At 45.3% G+C, this 16,909-nt stretch overlaps 1 protein-coding gene across 2 annotated transcripts in view; it reads left to right on the top strand.

Annotated features, from left to right (window-relative positions):
- Positions 1–16,909, top strand: part of CCDC60 (coiled-coil domain containing 60) — a 187,448-nt gene that overhangs the window by 111,105 nt on the left and 59,434 nt on the right. For both annotated transcript variants that reach the window (XM_047760883.1, XM_047760882.1), the window contains exon 3: positions 15,013–15,183. In XM_047760883.1, the coding sequence (XP_047616839.1) occupies positions 15,013–15,183 (171 nt within the window). The remainder of the gene's footprint in view (positions 1–15,012; positions 15,184–16,909) is intronic.

Genomic DNA, 16,909 nt, shown 5'->3' with positions numbered 1-16,909 from the left:
GACAGTGTGTGAACAAGAGGGGGTGTGTGTGTGTGTTTGTGTGTGTGTGTGTGAACTGTGAGGCCACAAAAGCTTACAAGTCCATGAGCTTGTGCCATCAATCAAAGCACAACGTGTGCCTCCCCTGTAACCTGATATCAAGTCTTGGATCTGTGTTCCTCTGGGGGGTTTAAATACCACTTGTAGTCATTTGGCACAGATAGGTCAGAGACCACATTATGAGCTAAAGAAGTAACTTTCCTGAGGGGCACACAGGGAGCCTGTTTCATTTGATCACTTCCTCTAGAACACTGCTATATTCTAGTTCCCAGTTGGAAAAAAAATAAGTTTCAAAGCCATCCATTTATCTCTATCCTGTTTGGATGATTCAGCTTCTGCACAGACGGTCCTGTACACCTGCTCCATCCAAAAAGAATGCAAAGGCACCACATCAGAGTGGGGTGGCGCCATTGTTGCATGCCCGAAAGGAGGCATGTATTTAAGTTGGATTTGAGATGCAAGACTTGCCAACAGTTAGTTATTCAGGCCACAGATATTTTCTGAGGACTCCTTGTGCACTGGTTCTGGGGACACAGAAAAGATGTAGAAATTGTCCCTGCCCTCAGGGAGCTCCATCTTGTGGTGGGAGTAGAAGGAGGGAGTGCATGGACACAAACAAGTCAACCAGCAGTTTATGGCAGCACACACCGGAAGTGCCTGATCCTGCCTGGGAAAAAGCAGAGGCACACTCCACGCAGGGTGGGGTATATATCTGAGTAAGTTCTAAAGGATGAGTAGAAGTTGGCCAGGTGAGGAAGAAAGGGCATTCCACGCAGAGGGGCAAAGGCACTGAGGTGCCAAAGAGCATGGTTGTGTAGCCTGATGATGTTGCTATAGGACCACATGGCAAGGAAGAGGCTAAGAAGAGACAGGATACATCCAGCTCCTGCAGAGTCCTAGAGGCTATCGTGGGAAACCTGGAGATGCTGTGCAGTAGTGGGAAGGATTGGAAGGGGAAAAGAGGTTCAAGATAGGGAGGCCAGCGAGGAGAGAATGGCAGGGGAAATATAATGGCAGCCTGATTTTATGGGCATGGCAGCCAGGATGGGAAGCTTTTGTTATTCAGCTCCATGGAGGGGAACCACCCTGAGACAAAGCAGGTTCTCAGCTGCTTTGACAGAAGGGAGCCATGGGGACCTAAGCAGCGGAGTGGTGCACTCCACACAATATGTGCATCCTTATGTTTAAGAAGGTGACTCTGGTGCCTTGTGGAGGACCAGAACATCAGGGGAGCAGCAAGAGGCAGAAATATTTTGGTCTTCCACTGTCAAGATGTTAGGACTCCAGACCCCCAGCAAAACATGTCATGCCTTTTTCAGTTCCTTGAGTAGCGCCTAAGGTGGCAGAGGGTGTAGAAGAGAATGCACAGGGATAGGTAGAGATACAGTATTTCTTGTACCTTAGTTTTACTCATCACCAACTCACCTGTGTGTGCCCCCTCCATTGACGAGAAAGGGGACTTGGTTTTCCCACAGTGGCCCTGGCAATAAGCCACAGTGTGATTCGGTGGTAAGGACCACTCCTCCTCTTTATAAGGCAGTTTTGAATCTCAGCTTAGAACTGTACTTTGTGTTTGCGTGACATTTTTTTAAAACACTTTTCATGTTTATTTCCTTATTTTTCATCTTTCACAACAAGGCAGATAAGAGAATATTTTCTCAAAAAAAAAATGATGAGGAAGACAAGCTCAGGCCTGGGTACGAGTCCAGATTCCACTGCACCCCATCTGGGTGACCTTGCATGAGTCATCAAACCTGTTTCCTTGCTATGAGATGAGGCTGGTGACACTACTAATAGCTGCCTTGGAGAATTGTTTTAGGAGGTTAGATATGTAACTGTAAAGCCTTTTCCACAATTATTGCCATGTGGTAATCATTCATGTTGTAGCTGTGGTGGTGGTGGCTGTGGAGGGCGTGGTGGTGGTGGTGGTGGTGATAAAGGCAGTGAAGGTGATAGTCATCCCTAAATTAATAGAACAGAGTAGTTAATTCTTCTGCCGAAATCATCCAGCCGCGTGTCGGTAGAGTTAGATTTAGAACCTGGCTTCCTCATTGACCTTAATGTGTTTATGTCCCACTTTCACCCAGAGCCATAGGCCTGATTGTATTTTACTGTCTCTGGCACGGTCTCCATTTAAAACACCCACCACGCTGTGATGTGGGTTCTTTTCCTTCCTCTTTCCGTCTTCTGCTCCTCTCTCTTTCCCCCCTCCTCCTCCTTTCCCCCTTTCTTCATTTTCTCTAGTGCAGGTCAGAGATACAGATTAAACAAAGGAAGAATCCAGAAAAGAAAACCCCTTAAAATAATTAGAAGGTCTCTGCATGTAATTTCTTATTCAGCAGAGCAGAGGTTAATTCCCAGGCCCTTTAGCTCAATATATTTCATTACTTACATGATAATCAAGTGTTTATCCTACCTCCACCACCACGTACGGTAGATTCGCAGACCTCTATGAATTACTGCCTAATGCGATTGACCAAATCCCAAAATAATTGCGGTCTAATTAGACTGTTCTTGCTGCCACCCTCAGAGGAGAGAAACGCACAAGCACTTGAACCAAGTGCCACTTCCCAGAAGCCTGTGGGGGCTTAGAGCCAAACCACGGTCCTGGCTGTGTGCAAGGCAAGAGCGTAGTAACAGCCGTCATTTACAGCTTCATGGAGATGCTGTTGACAATAATGATGATGATGAAAAGAATGATTTTTACCATTTATTGAATATCTCTGATGTGCCAGACACCATGCTAAGTGCCTCTCATATATGATGTCAGCACTGTCCTAGGAGGGTATCAGTTTATCGCAATGTCACAGGTGAGGAAAGTGCATCTCAAAGAGGTAAAAGTGACTCACCCAACGTCACAGACATTGAGGGGCAAGGAAACGATGACCAGTTAAAACTAGAACAGACCTTTTTGAAAACCTGTATGTTTTCCTCGTGCAATACCTTGAAATCAGGCCACCTGCATTTAAATTCTAGCTCCACCAGTTCCTAACTTATGGTCAGATGACTCCTCGACCTCTCTGAGCCATCGTTTCCTCATCAGCAGAATGGAGCTATGAGAACTTACTTCATAGAGATGGTGTGTGGATTCAGAGAATCACATATTGAGTGCCTAGCATCACTGTGCACCTCTGCCCATGGCCCCAGACAGTACCTGCTTCTCTTCAACTACATCTACTCCCCAGGACGCCTGGACCCCTTCCTTACAGGCTCAGACTTCGCGTTGTGTATGTCCTAGCTGTTCAGGCACCCTCAGTGGAGATGCTCCCAAACCTGCGTCTCATGGCAATCTCATGGTCTAAGTTTTCTTGCCTCATTCCCATTACCCAAACTATCCTCTCCTAATATCTTTCTCTACTCCATGGCTGGTGATTTAGCCAAGAGGATGGCTTTTTTTTTTTTTTACGTAAATATTTTTTAATTAAAGTATAGTTGATTTACAATGTTTCTTTAATTAGGATGATGGCATTTTTAATGTGATGATCATGACAGTTTAAAAGAAATCATGACAGGAAGGAAAAAGGAGAGAAGAGTTCCTACTGTGGTGCGGTGGGTTAAACATTCCACTGCAGGAGTTCCCACTGTGGCTCAGCAGGATCTGCAGCATCTTAGGAGAACTAGGACACAGGTTCGATTCCTGGCCCAGCACAGTGGGTTAAGTATCCAGCATTGTTGCAGGTGTGGCTTAAGTTGAAACTGCAGCCTGGATCTGATCCCTGGCCCAGGAACTCCATATGCCACAGGGTGGACAAAAAAAAAAAAAAAAAAATTCCACTGCATCAGCTTGGGTGATGAGGGTTCAATCCCCAACCTGGGGCAGTGGGTTAAAGGATCCAGCATTGCCACAGCTGCCGCATAGATCACAGCTGTGGCTCAGGTTCAGTGCCTCGCTGGGGAACTTTCATGTGCTGAAGCTGGGGAGTGGGGGAAGGAAGAGAGAGAAAGAGACAAACAGATAGAGATTGTCAGTTAGAGATTGTCAGTTGGGGCTACATTCTACTGCATAGCAAACAGAGCCTGAAATTACTGTGACTTTAACAAGGTGAAGGCTTACCTCCCTCACATAAAAGAGGTTTACCTCCTGGAGGAAGTACTGGTATGGTGGCTTCACGGTCATTCAGGACCCAGGCTGCATCTGTCTTTTAATCCACTATCCCTAATGTTTGCTTCCATCTGCAAGTTTCCCTCATGCTCATACAATGGCTACTAGCACTGCAACCACCATAGCTAAGTTCTAAGCAGCAAGAAGGAAGAAGGAGAAAAAAAAGCACCAAAGGGCACATGCTACCCAGCTGTATTAAGTTCCTTTAAAGAGTTTTGCCAGAAGCCTCTCCCAGTGATTTCCTTATACCTCTTGGCCTGACCCATCTGCCAGGACATTTGGAAAATGCAGTTTTCTTTGTTGTTGTTTTGTTGACTTTTTAATCTAAGTATTTGATGTTTAAGATAATGTGGTCTGTGACTTAGGAAGCTCAGGAAATGGATATTTGGTAGGCAACTGGCACTTACTGTCTTTGGGAGAAAGGGAGAGAGGTAGGGAAAGAAGACCAGCAAATGTGGACTATCTACTCTTTGTCAGGCACTGTCTTCAAGGAGTCTTCAGTCTAGTAGGAAAAGCAGACAAGGAAATAGGCAATTGCCACATAGTGTGATGAGTGCAATAAAGGGGAGTATATAGGCACAGGGATCTGCTTTTGGGGTACAGAGGAAGCACTTGACCTCTTAGAGTTGGAGGGAGGGAAGAGTAGCAGTATTGAGTGGTTAAGAGTTGATAGTTTCTCCCAACCTTGGAATCAGCTAAGTGAAGAAGGGGGAAGTGCTGCAGGAAGAGGCAGAATCATAGGATTCTGAGGGGTGGAGAGATACAAATGAATGACTAGGTGAGTGGTTAGAAAGTCCAGGAGGAGTCTGGACTTCCATCCTGAGAATAGTGGGAAGCCACTTAAGGGTTTAGAGCACTCTGTGAACCGAAGATTGGCGCTTGCCATCTGCCTCTGCACAGAGTGAATGACGAACTGCTGCAGCTGCTGACCCTCAACACCCCTAAAGAGCTCAGGGTGGAGATCAAGAGTGAGGCACTCTGGGCTCAGTGAAAACTGGCAAAACAGATAGATATTAGATATTTTCAGGAGATTTTATTTCATTTTTTTATTATAGTTGGTTTACAATGTTCTGTCAATTTCCACTGTACAGCAAAGTGATCCAGTTCCACATACACATACATTCCCCCTCTTACATTATCCTCCATCATGTTCCATCATAAGTGACTAGATATAGTTCCCTGTGCTATACAGCAGTGTCTCATTGCCTATCCACTCCAAATGCAATAGTTTGCATCTATTAACCCCAGATTCCCAGTCCATCCCACTCCCTCCCCTTCCCCCTTGGCAACCACAAGTCTGTTCTCCAAGTCCATGATTTTCTTTTCTGTGGAAAGGTTCATTTGTGCTGTATGTTAGATTCCAGATGGAAGTGACATCATATGGTATTTTTCTTTCTCTTTCTGACCCACTTCACTTAGTAGGAGAGTCTCTGGTTCCATCCATGTTGCTGCAAATGGCATTATTTTTGTTCTTTTTTGTGGATGAGTAGTATTCCATTGTTTTATATACCACATCTTCTTAATCCATTCATCTGTTGATGGACATTGAGGTTGTTTCCATGTCTTGGCTACTGTGAATAGTGATGCAGTGAGCATACAGGTGCATGTGTCTTTTTCAAGGAGAGTTTTGTCTAGATTCATGCCCAAGAATGGGATTGCTGAGTCATATGGTAGTTCTATATTTAGTTTTTTGAGGTACTCATTTTATAAGCCCAATTCTCATATCGAGAAAAACACTAAAATCCTTCAAGGTGACATCTGCTCCTCATGACTAGCAGTAACCTTCATGAGATTGTTATGGCGGCTGCCAGCAGCCCAAGGCCGGAGTGTATTAGCTCCAGCGGCTCTGTGGCCGCAGTGTGCCAGCTCCAGCGGCTCTGTGGCCGCAGTGTACCAGCTCCAGCAGCTCTTTTACCCGGCGAGAAACCAAGCGAGCACTCGGAGAGTTGGAGAACTCAGGTTTATTACGCCGGCGGGCTCAGAGGAGATTGCTCTCTGAAGTCTGAGCCCGGAAGAAGGGTTTCACAGGCTTTTATGGGCTACGTCTTCCGGGTCCAAGCTTGGCTAGTTGGACTGGAGTGACGTCAGGCAAGGTAGTAGATGCGGAAACAAATTTACAGAAGCAGATGCATGGGGGAGGACTGGTTGGGGCAGTTGGCTAGACTTTGCTTAGTCATCATGGCTGGGGTCTCTCCTTTCTACATTTTATTGGGACATTTTCTCCTACAAGACCAGCAGCAACCTTCTGTAAAATGTGTGCATGGCTGCATGTACCTCCCCCTTCACCAGAATCACATATATACTCACCTTTCCCCCTACCTCTTTGGAGCAGTTTCTCAGAGCTATCCGAAATGCTGCTTCCTGGGCTATAGTCCTCATTTTGCCCCAAATAAAACTTAACTCTCAACTTTTAGGCTGTGCATATTTTTTTAAGTCAACAACTCTCATGGGAAATGAATCTGCATTTCAGAAAGAGCCCCGTAGTAGCCAGGTGGACAGTGGATTGAGAAGGAGAAAGACCAGCTAGAAAGCTACCCAGAGGAATAGAGGCAACGAATGATGGTTTCTGGCTAGGGTGGTGCAACAGGAAGTCAGTCTAGTGATATTTTGCCTTTTTTTTTTTCTAGGGCCGCACCCACGGCATATGGAGGTTCCCAGGCTAGGGGTCGAATCAGAGCCATAGCCCCAGCTTACACCAGAGCCACAGCAATGCGGGATCCCAGCCATGTCTGCAACCTACACCACAGCTCTCAGCAACACCGGATCCTTAACCCACTGAGCAAGGCCAGGGATCGAACCCGTAACTTCATGGTTCTTAGTCGGATTCGTTAACCACTGAGCCACAACGGGAACTCCCCTAGTGATATTTTGGAAGTAGAGTTGACATCACTTCAAGATCAATTAATGAACATGAAGGGGGTGAAGAGGACAAAAGCAGTCTCTCCATTGTACAGGTGAAATGAATTGGGTTTTGCCACTAGAGTGACTTCTGAATAGCACACTGATAAACTGCATCCAAAGAAAAACTCTGCATCCAACTCAAACATCTTCTGCCAGGTGCCTATGTGCTGTTTGCCCAGACCTCAGAAATGCCATGAGAGAATAAAACTGAAGCATGTAAAGTGACTTCTCCACTGCAAGTCAATTTTTCTGTGCCTTTATCTCAGTCTCGGTAGCATCTTTCTTCCCTCTGATTTGTGATTAAAAGGAACCCTTGATCTGGGCCCTCTCTTAGGGCTGAGTCATTCAGAAAGGAGAGAAATCCATCTGAAACTTTAGATCTGAGAGGTGAAATCAATCCTGACTTGGCAAATCTCCCATTGTTAGGCATCACAATTAGCAAATGACCCAGGGATGGTAAAGAGATGTTCAGATGTGATTTAATAAGAATGTGGTTGCAGTAAGCACTCAGAATATGTTTGCAATCAATTTGCTGAATACACAATATGCTACCAGAGCAATCTTTTGTATATGCAGTTGACCTTTATCTCTGGCAATCTTGTCCTATAAAGAAGAGCAAAATCCTCCATTGCAAATCATTGGTACTCAGGAAATGGCTTTAATTTGCATGCTGACAAAGATATTAACTTGGGGGGGAGCAGTTGATAATACAACCAGTCCTTTTGTCTGAAAGGTAGTTCAAAATCTGTGTTGTGACTACAGTTGACTGAAGTTCAATTACTGTAATAAATGTATTCCAAATTTCATCTCAATTGCATTTGCATTTTAATGAATGATTCTCACCTTCTTGTCAATTTGGCAGCCCGGCTAGATTTATTAAGTTATTGTATAAACAGGGCATTCTAATGTGGGAATTTAAATGCAAAATATTTGCCAGGGTGCATTTGAACTGGGGCTGTGTTATTAATTTGCCTGTACGGGTTGCCTGAAAATTCAAGAATTTAAGCATTGTGTTTCAGATTCCCTCCATTCCATCATGTTTGCCCTCTCCTCCCCTGAAATCAATATGTCTGGGCGGCCTGACAGCAAGACAGGAGCCAGCCAGATGAAGTGGGCTCTCCAAGCCTTCAGCCTCCACCAACTGGGAAGAAACTGATTTATCTGTGATTGTTTGAAAACAGTCAGATTTGTTAAGTGAAAATTTCCCATGTAGGCAGTTCCCCTCTGCGAGAGCAGGACATCCCTGGAATGGAATTGCCAGGAGTGTTTGCTTATCTTTATGTCATTCTGCCCTCCCCCACGAAAGCACCCCTGGTTTTATAGCCCCATTTTTCTTGCAGGCAGAGAAAAGAATGTGAGTGAAAACCAGCTGGATGCAGAGAGCCATAAGACTATTGAAAGCCTTTTTTTTTTTTTTTTTGAGGTACATCTGGGCTGTTGATTTTTTTTTGTCTTTTTGCCTTTTCTAGGGCCGCTCCTGCGGCATATGGAGGTTCCCAGGCTAGGGGTCCAATCGGAGCTGTAGCTGCTGGCCTATGCCAGAGCCACAGCAACGCGGGATCCGAGCCGCGTCTGCAACCTACACCACAGCTCACGGCAACGCCGGATCGTTAACCCACTGAGCAAGGGCAGGGACGGAACCCACAACCTCATGGTTTCTAGTCGGATTCGTTAACTGCTGCGCCACGACGGGAACTCCCTGGGGTGTTGATTTTTAACAAAGCAGTTTGCAGTGGTTAATCCCATGCCCCCATAATAAAAAGGTTGACCGTGAGTTTCTTTAGCAGCCCTCCAACTCTCCAGCACTCCCCAGCTTTCTGCAAGGCCCCTGTGAAGAGAGCTGGAGCTGTCTGTTTTTAGATGACAGTCAGTCCAAGCTTCCTTGAAGGCACTGGGGATAGAGGTTGATACAGAGACCAGCAGAGTGCCCTCCAAGAATGAGAAGATCAGTGGCAGCTGTGCTTAAGGAACCTTCTGAAATGAACTGGCAGTTAGTGTACGTCCAAGTTTTCTTTCAAATTTGGAGTAAGGGAATCAGGCTTCTAATAAAGCCAATTCAAAGATTTCTGTCTAGAAAGAATATTCTAGAAAGAATATTTTTTAACAGAAGGGAGAGGGGATAGCTAGACCAGTGCATCTCAAATGTCATGGTGTATATGAATCCTCTATTAAAATGCAGTTATCTTTAAAACAAACAAACAACAACAACAAAACCTTTAAAACTTCCTACTGACTCTTCTTGTGTTTGCAGCATGCACGTGGAGAGAGAAATTCTGGAATCAGCCCTCCTGGCTTCCAACCTTTGTTTTGCCACTTTCCAGCTACCATGACCTTCATCCTTTACTTAACCTTTTCCCTCTGTCTTCTCACCACAAATCACAACACCCTCGCACAAGGATCAAGCGACTGGACAATGATAATAGTAGCCCCCAGGCATTGCATCCTAGGTACTTGGCATTCTACTAAGCTCTTTACGTCCACTGTCTCATTCAGTTCTCCCAGTAGCCCCTTGAGCCAAGAAGTACTGTTTTCCCTATTTGAAGATGAGGAGGCTGTGTTCTGGTTTGAGAGGATTAAAATCTACCTAGAGGAGTGGCAACGTAAAGATGCCACCAGAGGCTGGCCTCATGCCTTACTGCTGTGTATACAGGCCCTCAAGTCTGAAGGTGCCTGGGAGTGAAAGCGGTCCCCTTGGTCTGTCTCAGCTAAGCCCTGCTGACTCCATTCCTCTGGCTGCCCAAGTGAGCATTTTTCATTCATCAGCTTGCACGGACTCCCGTATAGAGAGCATATGTCCCTTAAACATAAAAACCTACCCCCATGTGTTGGTTCAGAGGAAGTCGCATTGGGTAGAGGAGACTTTCTGTTTTATCATCTGCTGCTTCCTCCCCTTGCCTGATGCAGTTAATTATTTTCCTCCCATCATTCCTCTTGCAATGTTAGCCGGGGGAGTTTTACATCGTGGAAAGCAGTGAGCAGGAGGCCCCGGGTGAGTGGATTTAAAGGCAAAAACTGCTCTTCCCTGCAAATAGCTCCCTTCATACAAATAGCCTGGTAATCAGAAATAATGATGAAGAAAATAGAGGGAACATACAAGAGAATTAGATGGGAATTTGCTAAAATATTAAGCATTTTTAAATGGGCTTCTGTGGTGCCGGGGGAGCATTTGACAGTGCGCTAAATGAACATCTGGCAGCCTGAAGTTCCCAGAATAAACTCATGGGTCTGTCCTGAGCGCCCAGACCCACCCCCCACAACTCTCTTCATCTCTCAGCTAGGTCTTTCCAGAAGATCTAACAGCTAGGCTGCTTTAGTTGAAAGGAGCTGCAATTCCACCAGAAAACTTGCTTGCTAGATTCCTTAAATTGGCCAACACCAGCTCACCTATGCTTTTTTGTGAGTTAATCAGTAAGATGGACACTCAGCACTATCCACATCTAGAGGTTTGTTGCCAACATGGTTTTTCATAGTGTCCTCCCTGTACAGACCCTTGAAAGAAATCTTTTCCTTGTTGCAGCACCAGAAATGGCTTGGCATCACCTGAACAGCTTTTTCGAAACCTCATGGTCATTAGGAATCCCATGAGGGTTTGTGTTTCCCTCTTTGCATTGGCCACTAGGATGCTCAGGGCCAAATCTGGCACTAGCTCATGTGGCATGGGTTTTGATACATGTCTTACCTGATTTTGTTTTCTTATTTTTTGTGTCTCCTGTTCTAAAATTTTCTGCCACTAATCCTTTTTGGATTGAGGGCATAAACAAGTCAAATAACTCCTTATCAACCTCTTTTTTAGAAATAAGATAGCTTAGATGCAGAGGTGAAGACTGACCTCTCTGAGGGTGTGTTTACCTTTGTAGTGCCCATCCTTGAAGAGAACTCAGCACATCATAAGTGACTAGCACAGAATCTGCCACAAAAGTAGTGTCTAGCTGAGGACCTGGTACATAATATTCAAGTCCCTTTTATTTGCTGTGGCACAGACCTTCAGCCTGTTGTTGCTTATTATAAAGTTAATTTAATATGGATGTCATTAACCCTTGCAAGCACAGAAAATAAAGAGTTGGGCTGCTCCATGAGTGTAGGCTTAGATCATACTGTGACAGTTTGCTAGGGCTGCCATACCAAAGTACTAAAAACTGGATGGCTTAAACTATGAAATTTATTGTCTCACTGTTCTGGAGACCAGAAGTCCAAGATCCAGGTATTAGAAGGGTTGATTCTGGAGTTCCTGCTGTGGCACAGTGGGTTAAGAATCCAACTGCAGCAGTTCAGGTCCCTGCGGAGGCGCAGGTTCAGTTTCCAGCCTGGTGCAGTGGATTAAAGGATCCAACGTTTCCTTTGACAGCTGCAGCTTGGGTTCAGTCCCTGGCCGGGGAACTTCCATATGCCACGGGTGCAGCCATAAAAAAAAAAAAAATTAAAAAAGAAGAAAAGGTAGGTTCCTTCTGTCTGCTGATAGAGAAAATCTGGTCTGTGCCTCTCTCCCGGCCTATGGTGATTTGCTGGCAAACTTTGGCATTCTTGGCCTGCAGAAGCATCGCCCTGACTTCTGCCTTCATCTTTGCATGGTATTCTCCCTGCAGGTGTGAGTGTGTCCAAATGTCCCCTTTTTATAAGGACACCAGTCATCCTGGACCAACCCTCAAGTATGACCTTATCTTAACTAATTACGTCTGCAGTGACTCTATTTTCGTATAAGGTCACATTCTGAGATACTGGAGGTGGAGACTTCAACCTATGAATTTGGCTGTCAGGGGGCGGAGCTGGGGGATGAGGCAGGGGACACAATTCAGTCCATAACACATACCTATCAGGATCTAGTTGGTTACAGTTGCTGCAGGGAAAGACAGAAGGTTTTGTTCAGTTATACACAGTGAAATTAGAGCTCAGAGCCCACCCAGCTGGCTGGATTGGCTCCATGTCCCTGGACCCTTCCTGTTGTTGTGCAAAATTATCACACATGAGACTTCTCGGGGTCAGCCCCTCCCTCTGCCTCTGAAGCCAGTGGCATCCTGGGACCTGGTAGTTCCCACAGACAGCCTTCCACTCAAGGGAATCTGGACAATAGCTAAAGGCAAGCCCCTGACACCACCAGTCAATGACAAACCACCCGAGTTAACCAAGGACCTAGGGCCCATAGAATCTCCGAAGTCAATGGGGACCTACTGTACAGCACAGGAAACTCTACCCAATATTGTGTGATAATCCATGTGGGAAAAGAATCTGAAAAAGAATGGATATGTGTATGTGTATAACAGTCTTTGTTGTATAATAGAAATTATCACAACATTGTAAATCAATCATACTTAAATAAAACATTAAAAAATGAGGGAAAAAAGAAATCTCCAAGAGTCAGTGACAAGCTGGTGAGACTTCCCAGTGGAAAGGCTGACCAGCCACATGCAGAACCATCCCAACATCCTAAAACCAGCGCCCTCCATACCTGCACTCCACAGGGAATCTGCCACCTGGGTTCAGATGCCAGCTCCGCTCCTTTCCAGCTGTCTGACCTCACCTTTCTGGGCCTGTTTCCTCTTCTGTAAGTGGGAATGGTAACAGTACCCACAGAGTAAAGCTATACACTCAGCACTGGAGGGACTCGGGAGGGCGGAACACAGAAATAGGGAACTGCGGGAGAAATAGCCACCACAAATGTGAAACCCAAACACTGCCTTGCTCATTGAAAAAGCCTCTCATCCAGCTGATTTGCTTAATCTCAGGAGCATGCTGGAAGCACTTGAGATATGTCATTGAGGTCTGATGGCAGAGAGGGACATCTCTAGTTACTGGGGCTCTGCCCCTGAGAATGTTATATGGAGTTATTAGAGACAAGCTTCTTAATGAATATGGTAAACTCTCTTGCCTCCTGGAGTAGCACCCAAGCAGGATTGTAAGGGGACAGGAGGAGCCCAGAGCAGCAGTGTTACATGGTGCTTCCCCACATTTTCCAGTCTGGGACATAGCAGTGCTTTTCTTCCTCCCTCCTGCCCTGCCCATCCCATTTCTCTTCCTTCTTTTTTTAGAGCAGACCCTTTCTATTAAACAAAGGTCTTAAATGGACACCTCTTGGCTAAGTGGGGCAAATACAATATTTGAGGTGCACAAAATGTACTCTGTGATGTCACATTTTATTCAATGACAACAAAACTTTTCTGGATGAAAAGTTGCAGTTGACCAGGGCCTTTGCACGTTCTGTTCCCTCTCTGTGGAACACGCTTCCTCCAGATATCTGTAAGGCTTACTCCATCACCTCCTTCAAGTCTTTCCTCAAATGTCACCTCCTCAACCAGGCTCTCACCATCTATCTTAAATGGTACTACCTTACCCCAGACCCTGTCTATCATTGTCCCTGTGTCCCTGCTTTATGCTCCTCTTTAGTGTATCACCTATAGTCAACTTTTTTTTCTTTGTGCCAGGAGCTTCTTGAAGGCAAAAATGTTGTGAGCTGTTTTGTTTGCTGCTGGATCTCAGCACCTAGAATAGCTCCCGGCACACAGTGGGTATTTAGTACATTTTTGGTGAATGATTAATAATGATGCACCTACTTAGGCCAACACACAAATCTGAAAATTGAAATTGAATTACCACAATGAAGAGTTTGAGCCTGTTTCTGATGTGTGGCTGTATAGGCAGCTTTTGAGCTGCCCCTTCCCCTTTCTCTCTATCCCATGTCTGGGCAGGCTGATAAGAACCCCAGGTGCTCCTCGTTTTTGTGCTGGCGGGAAGTTCAGACCATATTCAAGCAAGGGAACCCCTCCCCTGGCCCTGCTCCCTCTCCCCCATTAGACCTAAGCCAGTCACCCTGCCCGGCTGTCTCACAGTCTGATTGCAGACCTGCTTCAGAGCCTTCCCAACTCTGCCCAGAAAGCCTCATGATATGAGTCCTGTCATTTCATACCCCTTTAGTGCATGTGTGATGTCAGTCTTGACCTCTGAGCCAAATTTGGAGCAAAGAGTCTCTGTGAAGTAGCATAACTATGAAGAAACAGTTGCTGTCCCATCCTGTTCCCAGATCAGCTCTGCATCTGTCCCTCCTGTTCCCAGATCAGCTCTGCATCTGCCTTGTTTGTGTGACATCAAGAAAATCCTCCTTTGTGAAATTAAGGGGTTACACATGGTTACAGTTTTCGTTCTATCAGCTTATCTGGCAACCTCAGGATACTCTTTTATGAATGGATTCAGGAGCTTGAAAGCAAAACAGAAGCATGTGTTTGTTTCAAACCCAAGTTCCACCTCATATCAACCGCTTGCATTCTCCTAAACTTAAAAATTGAAAGCCAAGCAGAAGCACCTCGGATGGATAATTAAGAGCTAGTTCTGTGTAATCTGGTTTCACTGTGTTACAATAGGGTATGCCATCATTTGGTTTTGCACAGTTTTATACTGAGGAGCCTGAGAGATTATTTGGATGTGACAGGACTATGGGCTGGGCACGTAATGCCTGATCTTTGCCTGGCTGGGAAGGACATATGACATAGTGTAGAGATTCAGAAAACTCTACATGAGCTGAGAAGCAGGGTCTAAATTTAGAAAAAGATTTCTGGTGACCTTCCTGTGACGTATAGATAAGAAACTCAAATACCACATTTCATTGACTCTAAGATACGCTGTGAAAAACAAACAATATAAAAACACTGCCAACTAAATGAATTCTCTGGATTGTGAATTGTTATGCTCATTGCATAGTACCTAGCAAAATGCCTAGCATGTAGTAGGCATTCAGTAAACAGTTGTTGAGTGATGGAATGGAAACCAGGAGAGATTATATAACCTGTTCAAGATCTTTGGTAAGAGGTGGTTCCAGAATGCAAGTTTAGGTCTCTGTGACTTTGGAATTTTGAAGGCAGGGGGTCTCCTGCTGTTAGGCGTGAGAATGCCTTTCAATGGATTATCAGTCCGGAGACAAGAAGACATTGCCTTAATAGCCAACCCATCTTTCTTTTTCTTTCTTTCTTTTTTTCTCTCTCCAGCATCCTGATTCAGTGGGTGAAAATTGGTCGTGGATACTTTACCATGCTGAGGGAAGAGAGTGCAATGAAGAAGCAGCAGCAACAACTTCAGAAACTAAAAGAGGAAGAAATGAATAAATTCCAGCCAGCCACAAAGCTGCCAGAAATCCAGTATGGGGATATTCTTTTGACGTAAGTAGATGCTGTCACCATGGCACCAGTGGTCTTGGGAAGGACCATGGAGAGGGAACACGGCCTGGTTGGGTCAAGGGCTGGTAGCTGTCTGCAGCTGGGAGCCCCTTCTTAGGCTGGTGTCTGATGACTTTAGTCTGGCTCAACCTACCTCTCCAGCCTCATCTTCTGGTGAGGAGTATCTTCTACTACATATGTCTGTCCTCATATCCAATGCCAAGAGTTACCCAAGAAATTTTGTTGGTCTCCAAAGATGCCTCTTTCTCTCTCCTTTCCAGGCTAGTCCACTACCTCCAGGCATTTTCCTATGCTGTTCCCTGGGTCTTAAACACTCTTCCCTACATCCTCTTCCAACTAAAGTCTCCCTTATCCTTAAAAGCCCAACATCAATGCCGCACTCTCCTGATCCTTCCTGGATTTCGGCCCCACCACCTCCAGAACCCATTTGCCCTCTGAGTTCCTATAGTATGTTTTATGGTGGTTTATTTTATTCCCCATCAGTGTCCCTTTTCTAGACCTTCACCTGAAACCCCAGATCCTAGCTCAGTGTCCACCCAAAGCAAGTGGATAAAAAAGTTTGTTGGTTTTTTGAATAAAGTAGCCTCCCTCTTTGGGTCAAGGTCTTTCTTATGGCTGGGAGAGGACCATCAGCAGACTAGTCCATTATGAAATGCCCATTCCTGTAACCATAACATTAAATCATGCTAATAATCATAAGTACAGCAGTAACTCATAACAAGGGTCTACTGCCTGCTTTGTGCACATCTTTTTGTCAAAATTTCAAAAGGTTCCTATGAGACAGATACTATTATTAACTCCATTTCAGAGATTAGGAATGAGGCTTAGAGATGCTCACAGGATTCACATGCGTAGTGCAAAAGCACCCCCAAGTCCCACACTGAATGACACCCACATTCATGGACCATGCCATTCTGTAGAAACAAACTCCTGGGATACTCAGCTCATGCAGACCAAAGGAGGCACAAACCAGGGATGGAAAGGAGGTGCTGAAGCAGGAAGAGAGGAAGGACATGTTGTAGAAATGGCCTCAGTGCCAGCTCCACATTGTAATCACAAGATGCTTTCCAGACCTGTTACATCAGACTCTCTGGGGGTGCTACCTAGACACAGTATGTTCTAAAGCTCCCCTGGATAATTGCCATGTGAAGCCAAGGTTGAGAGCTCCTGTGCTAGGGCTGCCTTTAGGAACCCAAAATGCCATGTTGCTGGCTAAAGAGGAAATGGAATCCACAGCAGATAATCCCTTTCTTGTGCACCTTTTCCCAAATTCATTGTTGGCTGAAAGAAATATGAATGTGTACATCTTAAAGACCATGGTCCTGTCAGTGGAATCATACCATATGTAACCTTTCTGCATCTGGCTTCTTCACTTACCATAATGTTTTTGATATTCATCCCAACAGAAAGCAGATTGGTGGTTGCCAGGGACTGAGGCACTGGTAGTAGACAGTTACTGCTTACCGGATATGGGGTCTTCTTTGGGGATAATGAAAAAAATTTTTTTTCAGGGCCACACCCATGGCATATGGAAGTTCCAGGCTAGGGGTCAAATCAGAGCTACAGCTGCCAGCCTACACCATAGCCACAGCAATTCGGGATCCAAGCTGCATCTGCAACTCACACCACAGCTCACGGCAATGCTGGATCCATAACCCACTGAGCAAGGCCAGGGATTGAACCTGCATCCTTATGGATACTAGTCATA

Source organism: Phacochoerus africanus, chromosome 15 (assembly GCF_016906955.1).
Source record: "Phacochoerus africanus isolate WHEZ1 chromosome 15, ROS_Pafr_v1, whole genome shotgun sequence".
NCBI classification, from domain to species: domain Eukaryota; kingdom Metazoa; phylum Chordata; class Mammalia; order Artiodactyla; family Suidae; genus Phacochoerus; species Phacochoerus africanus.
Note: the sequence above shows the minus strand (reverse complement) of the source record. Positions and strands in the feature narration are given on the sequence as shown.